This window comes from Psammomys obesus, unplaced genomic scaffold (assembly GCF_907164565.1).
Source record: "Psammomys obesus unplaced genomic scaffold, mPsaObe1.curated_primary_1811, whole genome shotgun sequence".
Classification (NCBI taxonomy): domain Eukaryota; kingdom Metazoa; phylum Chordata; class Mammalia; order Rodentia; family Muridae; genus Psammomys; species Psammomys obesus.
In genome coordinates this window covers 1,567,122-1,579,394 of record NW_026585504.1, presented here as the reverse complement: position 1 = coordinate 1,579,394, position 12,273 = coordinate 1,567,122, and the positions used below count along the sequence as shown (strand labels likewise).

The window sequence follows — 12,273 nt, the reverse complement described above, 5'->3', positions numbered from 1 at the left end:
GAGATCACAGGATCCCACTGTTTACTGATAAGCTCTTGGTGACCACCAGATTCTGGGAGACAAAGAGGCAAAACGTCTAGTTTTACCCTGCTGAGCTTGCTAGGCTCTTAATAGTGCCCAAGCCATGGTCACATGGACAGCCTACTTAAATTTTGTGGGACACAAACCAAAACAAAAAAGTCAAGAACATAGAAAGGATAGTTGTAGGGAAGAAGAGGAGTGTCAGGATGGGAGGGAAATAAGAGGGAGGGGAGAGTAACCACAATGTGTTTGTGTAATCTGTGAAAATGTTTAAATTAATTCATTTTAAAGAGAAAAATCACAAAAATGGAATTGACTATAGACTGTACAAAGCTGACAAAATGCCAGCAGTAACTTCTCACCCCCCAATAATTAAATGTAACTAGGGAAAATTTTCTAGTTAAAAGATACAGAGTGACTAGCTAGAATTTAAAAAAAAAAAAAAAAAAGAGCAAGATCCAAAAATGCACTGCTTTAAAAGATTCACTTTAGTCTTAAGTATACACATAAAGTGAGAGTTTATTTAAGAGATGAGAGAAAAATACTTCAGAATAATGTCAACCAGAAATGACTACTAAATAGACATAAAATAAAAACAATAGGACAATGTCGTATATTATGACGAAGAATCAGTTTATCAAGAGGGTATGACCACCTTCGGTACACATGCCCCACATAAAGGAGCATCCAAATACGTAAAGATGAAGTCAGTGGACTTAAAAGGAAAGATAAACTGTAATGGGAGAACTGCAGGACATAGAGACAGTTCATGACAGAGGGACCAAAAGCCATTACTAAGATGCCGGATGACACTGTCCTAACAAAGTCACTTAGCAAAGCAATTGATCGTTACTACTACGAATGGAGATGCGACCTTGTTTTTGTGCATGTGCGGAGCCGAGGGCAGGATGAGCAGCACGTGAACATGCTGACTGGCACTGAGATTGCCTCTGACTGGGAGCTAATTAACACTGATAAACCTCGAGAACGTGACGGGAGAAGAACTTGTTTCAATTCCGTTGAAAGGAGATTTACCACATTCTAAACTTTCTGTTATTCTGCATTTGTTTATAATTCAACAACAACAAAAAAAAAAAAAGTAAAATTGTACAGTTGTTGAAGCACAGCAGTTTTATCAATGGGGACCTTAGAAGACAGAAAAATGTATCTCTATGTATACAGTCCCTTATTAAAAGAGGAACCACTAAGATTTGAATGTAATTATAACATTTTTATCAAAATAAAGAGGGGGTTAGGTAGGAAGTTGTTTACATCCAACTTGAATTAATTTGTCTTCCTGGCAGGCAAGTTAAAAGCATATTTTATATCTGAGCAGTATTTAAACTATTGAAAGTATGATTTATATTTTTCAGGAATGGACAAATGAGGTTTTCAGCTTGGCAACAAACCTTTTGGCTCAGAACATGTCCCGGGATGCATTTCTGGAGAAAGCGTAAGTCACTCTGGCTGTACTGTTGAGGGTGTGGCTTCTTGTGAGTCAGTTTCCTTTCCCCTTTGTGAGTCTTTTGTTTACGCTGCTTTGGCTTCTCACATTCATAAACATACATTTCCCTTTGGGATAGGTAGAAAGATAGATTTGTCTACTGTTCAGGCTTGGAAGACTTCCAAGACAGAGGGTTCTGTTCCCCAAGAGCAAGCATATCAGCTTGAGGTGGCCTGCACATGAGGGCTTTTGATACACAAGAAGAGCAGCTGTGCTCAGAACAGAGTCCCTCTTTCCAGAGCATCCTCCACTGGGTACAAGACCTTCCTCCCCCCTTCATTCCATGGGTTGATGGTGGAATTCCAGACCTTAGAGATGACAACAGAGAAAAGAGAGGATAGAGGGGCAAGCAGAAGGAAAATAACAGGAGAAGGGAAGGAAATAAGATTAGAAAATCACCAGGAATTGCAACAAACTTTCTAAAAATTGTTTGACCAAAGGAAATAATGATGTATGCCAGATTGAGCAGCAGGGGGACAGGTGTGTTCTCCTGGTGACTTGGAGCTTCAGGAGCTTCAAATCAAAGCCACAAGCAGAAGCATCAATACACATGCCTGTCTTCCCTGCTCCAGAAGCCATCCCCATTGTTTTAGACCTCATCTCAGTCACGCTTCTATCTTTCTCTTCTATGAATTTTATTCACAGGTCTCTACTCAAACGCCTCATCATGGAGTGATCCCCTCCTTTTGTTACCTTAAGGAAACTCCCAACATGCCTCTTCCCTTCCCTTCTCTCTCCCTTTTTCTATCCCGTTCATCCTCCATCTAGACATTTCTAGAACATGTCTTTTTCTAGGTAGCATTAATAAATGAGATGCAGCGAGAAATAAGGCGTTGAAGCTAAGACCCAGCATGGTAAACGGGCTGACCGATCATAATCTGCTGCAAATGTCTATTCCAGATGGAGGACCTTTGTGGGGACTCCTGTGAGAACTGTAGCACATGAGTTTTGATGTGTTGTGTACAAATCTGGATGGGGGGTGTCTGGTCACAGTAAACACAGGGTCCCAAGGCAACATTTCCTATCACACTCCCACTAGTGAGAGTTCAGAGTTCCGTTGCCCTGGCTCTCCACCCATGTGTCTGAAGGCAGATGAAGGGATAAATGCCGTCCTCATATTTCTCTGTGAATTCCTTATGAGCAAACTAAGATAACTGTAAGCAGAGTACAGACGGATCTCAGAAGCTTAATTTTGAGGTAAAGAAGCCAGGCCCCAAATATGGTCCTACTTTAAGTAAGGGACAAAAACAAGCAAAGACAATTTCTTCTGCTTCATGTAAGCATGGCAGTGATTTGTGGGGGTTGACTCTAGAAGGAATGAAGGGAACTTCTGGGAGACATCTAGACAGACAGCATTCCATTTTGCCATCTAGATACCAAATTCAGCACACTGCACATGGAAATGAAGTCTTCACATAATCTGTTTTTCAGTTCTTGTTAAAATTAATGGCTTACTTTTCTTCTCTCCCAACAGATATACCAAGCTCAAGCTTCAGGTCACTCCAGAAGGGCGCATTCCTCTCAAAAAGTAAGCTTCAGGCTTGTTTCTCATCATTCATTTGCTTTGTTCCAAAAACTTGAATCTATGCCATAGTCTGGCTTATTTCTTCACCAGGCCGAGTAGGAACATGGACCTGATGTGGTAGCCCTGTCCTCCTTCATGCTTGTCTCACACAAGAACATCTGGCTTTCTCATGACACTGCCCTGGCCACCACTTCCTGTGACATCATTTTTGAGATCCTACAGGAAGTGGACTCAGGAACTGGGCAAGAAATCCCCTGTTTCAATCGCAGAACTCGACTGAGATTCAGATCTATTCTAGTAGTGCAAATTGTATAAGCTTGGTGCTCCGAGTGGCCACTTTAGGGCAGGGCTCCTAATGTCCAGTGGACACAGGAGCCGGGCAGAGAGCTTAAGCTACAAATCTCAGGCTCTAAGATAAACAATTAATTAATAAATGCAACCTCAAAAAACTGAAGAGCTTCAGTAAAGCAAAGGACACTGTCAACAGAACAAAATGACAGCCTACAGACGGGGGAAAAGATCTTCACCAACCCTACCTCCGACAGGGGGGCTAATCATCCAGAATATATAAAGAACTCAAGAAGAGGAAGAAGAGGAAGACAGCCACAAAGAAAAGCCAGTGTGAACAAGATGGCAAGTCACCTTTTCCCTGCAAAAGTGCTAAACACCAGGCTAGGTTTTCTAATGTTCCACTAGAACGTACAAATCCAAATCAGTATATTTAATTCTTGCACCTATTTTTAAAGAACAAATGTGTGGCCAAGGAAAGTACATGGTTATAACACATTAGCCAGAAGTCCTTCAGCTTTGACATGGAAGCCAGCAGTGAGACTGTACCACAGGAGGCAATATACATAACAAGAGATGACTGGGAAGATCATTTGTTTTAGGAATTAATATAAAAAATGGCTAGTGCAATAGTTTTCATTGGTCATCTCCACTATGTTAGAATATTTTATATCAGATTTTTATAACAGACACTATAATTTTTGAAGATACACATAGATCTGGAGAACAGATTCAAATGTGTGGAGAAATGGTGTCTTTTTCATTATTCAAAGCTGCCTAACTTTCATTCTATGTAATACCTTGAGCTGAGGTCATCTGTGTGTGGAGTGAACCACATCAACCTTTAACCGGTTCTCATGTCTATGTTTTCACTTTGTAGCATCTACCGATTGTTTTCAGCAGACCGGAAGCGAGTCGAAACTGCTCTAGAGGCTTGTAGTCTTCCATCTTCGAGGGTGAGCATGCTGGCTTTCCACTATCCCAACACATAACAGTTCTTAAAAGTCCATGCTGAACTTACACTGCCTAGTGTTTCCTAGACATAGCTTGGTGCAGTTAGGAAAACTGCTATGCTTTAGAACAGCCATTCTCAACTTGTGGGGCGTGGCCTTATTTGGGGGCTCAAAAGACCCTTTCACAGTTGTCACATATCAGATACTTATATCACAATTCATAACAGTAGCAAATTCATGGTTATAAAGTAGCAATAAAATATTTTATGGTTGGGGGTCACCACAATGGGAGGAACTGTATTAAAGGGCTGCAGCATTAGGATCTATGCTTCAGAAACTTTTGAAACACAAACTTCAACTTACCTCTTTTAAAGCTCTCCTTTTAAAATGTATCCATTACAGACACAGTTGGGACATGGTGCACATGTTTTTGTTTGTTTGTGTGTGTGTGTGCATGTAATGTATATATAATATGTATTACAACTTATTCATTATATATCCCGATAGAAGCCCCCTCCCTCCCTCTTTCCCCCATCCCCTTTCCCTAAGCCCACTGAAAGGGGGAGTTCTCCTCCCCTACCGTGTTCCCATAGCTTATCAAGTCTCATCAGGACTGCCTGGATCCTCTTCCTGTGTGGCCTGGCAAGGGTGCATCACCAGTGGCGAGTGAGCAAAGAGCAGACAACAGAGGCAGCCTCTGCAACCCTTACTCCGGAACCCACATGGAGACTGGGCTGCCTATGGCTGCATCTGAGCAGGGGTTCTAGGGCCTCTCCATGCATGGTCCTTGGTTGGTGCATCAGTCTCTGCAGTACCTCTTGGGCTCAAATTTTTTAACTTTGTTGGTCTCCTTGTGGGGCTTCTGTCCCCTCCATTTCCTTCTGTCCTTCCATAAAACTCACTGTGCTCTGCCCAAAGTTTGGTTGTAAATCTCAGCATCTGCTTCAATCCCCTGTTGAGTGGAGCCTTTCAGAGGACCCTCTATAGTAGGCTCCCATCCTGAACAGAACACCAATAGCTCAGGCTCTAAGATAAACAATAAATGGGACTTTGTGAAACTGAAAAGCTTCGGTAAAGCAAAGGACATTGTCAACAGAACAAAATGACAGCCTAGGAAAAGATTTTCACCGGTTACATCCAATAGAGGGCTAATGATCCAGAATATATAAAGAAATCAAGAAATTAGACACCAACAAACCAAATAATCTAATTAAAAAATGGAGAACAGAGCTAAGCAGAGAATTCTCAAGAGAGGAATATCAAATGGCTGAGAAACACTTAAAGAAATGTTCAACATTCTTAGTCTTCAGGGAAATTCAAATCAAAACGACTCTGAGCTTTCATCTTACACTGATCAGAATGGCTGAGATCAAAACCTCAAGTAACAACACAGGCTGGAGAGGATGTGGAGAAAGGTGCATGTGTTGATAAACAAATTTAGTATAAATACTCTTCAAGGCTGTGCCCACAGGTTGTGCTGAAAGGGATGCAGGCGCAGAACAGTTGGGAGATCACTCACTGCTCACAGCGAGAAGGCCAGCACACAAGATGCTTTTTTATTTTTGCACCTGACACACAAGCCATTCCATCTATGTTACGCCTGAGAGGAACTCCTTTTCAGTTTATTTCCACATAATTGTAAAAGGATGTGTTACCGTTACTTCTGGGAGCACAGTGTGCTGCCTGAACTCTGTATCTCATGCTTCTGTAGAAGTTTCCTTTTTCTTCCACATTAGCTTCATCGAGTATCTGAAAACAAGTCAGCCTTTATCTAGACCACTGGCTCCTGGTGGGGACTGTAAGCCTCTAGAGATAACTAGCCATGTTCCAGTTGCACTGAGTGAGACTGGAAAGCTACCCTTCAACCCGAGATGAACTTAGACTGAGCACATTGTCACCCAATTCCAGTTCCAAACATTAGAAAACTAAACAGGTTAGAAAGAATGTTAGCTGGACTTGGTGTTGCCTACAGTTCCAGCATTCAGGGACAGAGACTGGGATCACTGCAAGTTCTAGGCCATCCCGGAGCTGCAGAATGAGATATTACCTCTGGAAACAAAATAATAAATAAACAAGTAAAAGTTCTTTTGAAAAATAAAAGAGAGCAAAAGAGATCACCATAAACCCTTTTCCAATACCAACCAATTTTGCTCTTGTAAGTGCATATGGCCAGTGATGAACAGCTCTGGCCCCTGCAGTCCATTTCCTTTCTCTTCTTCTCTGTTTGGGAAGGGGTAGTGCTGGAGATTATTGAACCCAGGGCTTCCCTTACACCTCGCGATGGCTTTACTGTGGCACTCATGCTCACACCTTCCCCTTCACTGTGCTGAACAAGGTGAAATGCTCAGATGCACTCACTGTTGTTCTCCTGGTAGAAGCTTTGGAATAGGAAAGTGTTCCTGCTGCAGACCCCCGGCATTGAGCGAATGCTGTCGCTCTGGCTCCTCAGTCTAGAGTCTGACAGAACTAGTCACAGCATGCCAGCAGGTGCATTCACAAATGGAAAGAGGTGCTGTTAAAGCAGAATGAGTGCTGCCACTGAGAAGAAAAGTCCATAAAAGACGCTGCACAGGGACCTGGGTCTGGAGGAGTTCAACCAGCTGAGGAATGATCATTACACACACTGGGCATGAAGAGGAAGCATAGGGATGGAAGTACAAGACATGAGAAGATTTTCCCCTTTTGTAACCCCCTCTACGTTTATCTTCCCTTGATACAATCTTGTGAAATACAATGATCAAAGGTTTAACTTAGTGTTCTACATCTAGTTAAATGAAAGAAAAAAAGCAGAATGAAGCTGAATAGAAAAAAAAATCAAATTCATCAATCAATTCTCTGTAAATTGCAATTTTCTGAACAATTAGATTCCAACAAATAAGTCAATAAACATAAATTGAGTCTTTATAATTCACTATGTCTATTATAGGCTTAAATATTCAGTCCAATATCAACTGGAGACATTTTAAAAGAAAAATGAGATTCAAACAGTAGGAGTTATGTTTAAATTGAAAAATATACTTATCTTTAGCAAATTAAATGTAATGACAATTTTCTGAAAGCAAACTGAAGATATTTTAAGATATAATCAACCTCTACTATAGTTTTGAAAGCTCATTATTCATTGTAAACTATAATTTATCTGAAGGACTTGTAGAATTTAAATGCTGTTTTAAGATCCACAAACCCAAGACCATCTCAAAGCAAGGAAATAAACATTTTTGTGAGCTATCTACTTCCAAACCAGTTTTCAAAAATCCTCGTGTTGATTTCACACATCCTGAATAGTGATTATGGGAAGTAGTCACTGGTTGGCTAAAGGATTCAGAATGTATTGCCCAGGGATATTTTACACATTCCTAAGAAGGAAGGGGTCATTTAAATGGTAGATAATTCTGCATAAATGGGAGTCTGCTTCCTAGCCAGCCATCATCCAAACTGAACTTAATTGTGTTCTGTAAATAGACACATTACCAGAAACGCTGTGGATATCCTGTTGAGGTTTTTTTAAACATTATCTTTATGCACATTGTTAGGGCTAATTAATGCACTTGAACTTGTACCCTGGCTGACATGGCCTGCTGGAATGGTGCGTTGCTTTGGGCGGCTCTCCTTCAGAGAGCACAGTCACTAGCCTCAAGTTACCCTAGTTGGTAAAAAGTAAAACGGTACCTAAAGTGAGACAAAGCAATTACGGTCCTTCTATTAATAATCCAAGAATATTTTCCAGTGAGACCTGTGAAAACCTTTCCATATTCAGAAAATTACTCTTTTACTCACAAGCTCTTTGAGAACTGAGAATAATTTATCAGTACCAAACTCCCGTGATTTAAGGCTTATTAACTTGAAAGGGCTTGGTGACATTTGGAATTACATTGTAATCTTGCTATGACATTACCCTGTGAGGTTGCATTTTAATAAGAAAATAAATAAATACATATATTTGTTTTAAATATAAACTTTCCTACAGGATGTATGTAAGTATGCATTAAATACATGAGACTAGTTATCTTCTATTAAAGACTTGCACAGGTATTATTAAGAAATGCTATAGATAAAGCTTACAGAGGAGCATCTCTGTATAACTGTAGTTCATTGCCTTACTTCCATACTATAAATCAGAAATATCATTTTGCAGTTATGGCTCATCAAATCACCATACCAAAATTATATTTCAAACCACATAACCCAATAGACAATGAGCAAATTATTTGTAATGATTCTATGAGCTCTGACTAATTCAACTTTTGTTTTATGATTCTTTGACAAAAATATTAAAAGGGGCTGAATGTCTAAAATTTAGCAGGTAATAATGCACAAAAAAAATAGCTGGAGCTGGAGAGCACATTGTTAAGAGCACTGGCTGCTCTTCCAGAGGACCCAGGTTTGAGTCCCAGCACCCACATGGTGGCTCACAACTATTGGTAGCTCTACTCCCAAGGAATCTGACACCTTCTTCTGGTTTGTGGGCTCCAGACACTCACGTGGTACACAGACCTACATTCAGGCGAAACATCCATATGCTGAGAATAAAATACAAAAGAAGTAATAATGATGATGATAATAAATCTATGTTAGAGTCTGCTTTAATAAAATGTAGTTTAAAACTCTTTGAATATTAAATTCGAGTTCACCATAATATGATTCTTTAAATACACAAATATATGAAAAAGAAAAACAATTCTAAAACGAATATGAACTTTGAGCATGTAGGTTTACAGTGTGAGGGATGGTGCTGAGCCACTTAGACCCATCGTGTGCCTGCGGCCACCACTGTACCTGCTTCAACAGGGACTTCAGGGAATGTGACTTCTCTCCCGAGCATTTTGCCGTAACAGTAAAACTGCCTAAACTGGGCCAGGAACTGAATAAGAATATTCAAAGGGTGCTCATAGAGTAATGCTTAGCAAGTACTCAATATTAATCTCATTTTCCTTTTTAGTATGTTCTATATATGCATAGACAGAGGCCACATATATGTCCCAATTTTTGCTTTTACTTACCATGTGGACATGCTGCTGCCAAGTCCATGGATCTGCAAATACAAATGCCACTATTGCTAACACCAAAAACTCTTACTTTAAATTCTTAGTTTCTCTATTGAGATTCAGTCTGTGTAAAGACATAACTAGAAGAATGTCAGATTTTCTCATTTGCCTTCATTCTTCATGGTTTCTGCACCAATTATTCTAATCCATATCATAATACTTCAAATTATACCAGCATTCTTAATATAATGTAAGTCCACATAATGGTAGCCACTAATGGTCACCAAAAATGTTTTATATTAGATGTCTGAAGTCGGATGAAGTCCTGAAAAAAGAAGATTTTGGCCTGGTTTTCCCTCTTGGATCTATCCATCAGATACTGTTTATTGTATGAAGCAGCCTGCCCACAGTGGGACAGAATTTAGCAGCAGATCGCCCCTCCTGTCCAAATATCACATTAGTAGAAAATCAGAAATATAAAATATGAAGGGAAAGCTCAAGTGTGGAAGACATCATATAGGTGTATGAAGGTAAACTGTGGACACACTTCATCATCACTAATGTGGCCAGAAATTGGCACACAGTACTACCCAGACTTGGGGCATGACCTTTAGCACACTGGACTTTGGGCTGCCTCTTTAGTCAAACAGGTAACATGAATATATGCTCTCCTCTTTACCGAGCCAGAGATAGAAAAAGAAGGTACATGACTGAGCTCTGCAAATTATGGGCTCATTTCACGTACACAAAACCTGAGACTTTTCTGTGCCTTGCAGTAAATACCTCCCTAGGATGCCTGCATTTTACTTTCAGTGATACTCCTTGATGTCGGTCCAAGTCTATGAAATATTTTTTCTCCTATTTCCACCTAATGACTCCACAGTCTATGGTACATACTCACTACTCAGTTGGGCAGGAGAGCGACAAGATGAATCAAACCAGCTTTATAAAAAAAACTTCATGTGCTAAATTTCAACATGCAATGAAAATAATATTGCGCTTATTCACAGTCTCTCACTAATCTGCCCACTTTAATGGAAAGTCCTAGTTCACAGCTGAAAAGTAAACAGATTAGATTTTAGTAAAATACATCTGTGAAATTATATGTCTGTTCACATGCATCATTAAACCTCATTGTCCAAAGCAAGTATAATATTCAGCCTTCCCATAATGTTCACTTAATAACACTTATTCAGTAGCTATCATTTTCCACAACCTGGAAGTCAGGCAGATAAAGGCACATAAAGTCTAGCATGTGCACAAGAACAGAGACGGCCCTGCAGCTGAGGACACAGCACAGTTAGATGAGCATTAGGATAAGATGAGCAGAATGTAACAGGAATGCTGAGTCAGGAGGAAACAACCCAAGCAGAAGCTATGGCTGAGAGAGACACTGAAAACCAACAAACATTATCTAAGGAAGATATCCTTGGATAAGATCAATTCGTGTGTGCTAGGTAAAGAGAGCTAGGTTTCGTGGGAGAGAGAGGTGTCTCAGTTGGGGCTCATAAATGCAGTGAAGCTGAATGTACTTGGCCCACGTTACTGTTGCTTTTTTTTTCAAATGATTTTAAATCTTCTCACAGCCAAATAGTGAGTTAAGTAGAGTAATTTTGCCTCTCTAAAAAAGCAAGAGAAGTGCGAGTCTAACTCAGAAACTAGCATCCTCCAGGCAAAGGTATTTCTTTTCATAAACAAAGTAAAACCCTGGAATCCCACAACCAAGCTGCACTTGTCTCCATTTTCTGAGTGACAAAACACCAGTAAAGGCCTTAAGAGATTTTGTGATGCTCATGGATTTGAGCTCTTGAGCTTATGATTTCAAAGCTTTGTGTGAAGAGCTGAAGTCAGTTCATATAGACATCTTCCATGTGATCTTATGTATTCTTTTGTTTTATCAAAATCTATTTTTGCAAAATATTATGGTTTTTCTCCTATAAATGGACTTATTCGAGGAAATGTTACTTTATTTTTTCATTCCACAAACATAGGGCCTCTCCCAACTGCCAAGTGGTGAACTAAATTTTCTAGTCTGTTACTAAGCAGTATACAATTTCAGATAATTTATTTTTAATTTCTATTAAAATACAGCTAAAATATATGAATATGTTTAAAAGGAAGGGTGTTTTCTTTGTTTTAGGGACTTAAAAATAAAAACAATCATTCAAGCACATACCTGAAATAGGAAGCTGCATGAAAAAAAATGTCCTTCCTGTTAACAAAGGCTCAAATACATGCTTCCTGTTTCCATGGCAGCCCAACCAAACAGAAAACATAAGCTGTGGCAATAGCCTTCTATGTCAGTGACCTGCTTCCCAAACAATAGGACAATGAGCAATCCGTAGCTCATGATGCCTTATGCTGTCCTGCCTATGAAAAGTGTCTAATAAAAGATCGGATAACATAAACCAGCACCCCTTGGTGGTCTCCGAATCAGTTCCTGCCCTGCCTGTGTTCCTGCCCTGATCTTCCTCCGTGACGGACTGGAGCTGGAAGTGTAAAATGAAATAAACCCCATACTTCAAAAAATAGATGACATCCCGTTGGAATTTCATGTTTTAATGGTAGCACTGTCTCCAGGGTCATCCTTTGAAAGATATGCACTCAAACGCTTGAGAAGGGCATGATGACGGGATGTTCTTCATGCCGCTGAGCTGCCCACTTCAGTTGCTTGAGAAGGGCATGATGACGGGGTGTTCTTCATGCCGCTGAGCTGCCCACTTCAGTTGCTTGAAGTGCCAAGGCTGCGTGGCCACTGCCACCATCTCTGAATAGCAGGACTCAACCCGAAAGAGAAAGTCAGGGCAGAGAGATGGCGGGAAGACAGACAGACAGAGACAGACAGACAGACAGGCAGAAAGAGACACACATGTATACACACACACACACACACACAGAGAGAGAGAGAGAGAGAGAGGAGAATAAGAATGAGCAGGAAGACACCTACTCAGTAAAGGGCATGAGAACCTGAATTTGATCCCCAGACCCACATCAACA

At 40.3% G+C, this 12,273-nt stretch overlaps 1 protein-coding gene across 8 annotated transcripts in view; it reads left to right on the top strand.

The window, feature by feature from the left end:
* Positions 1–12,273, top strand: part of Plcb1 (phospholipase C beta 1) — a 758,762-nt gene that overhangs the window by 479,455 nt on the left and 267,034 nt on the right. For all 8 annotated transcript variants that reach the window (XM_055605263.1, XM_055605143.1, XM_055605110.1 and 5 more), the window contains 3 exons: positions 1,395–1,474; positions 3,000–3,053; positions 4,219–4,294. In XM_055605263.1, the coding sequence (XP_055461238.1) occupies positions 1,395–1,474; positions 3,000–3,053; positions 4,219–4,294 (210 nt within the window). The remainder of the gene's footprint in view (positions 1–1,394; positions 1,475–2,999; positions 3,054–4,218; positions 4,295–12,273) is intronic.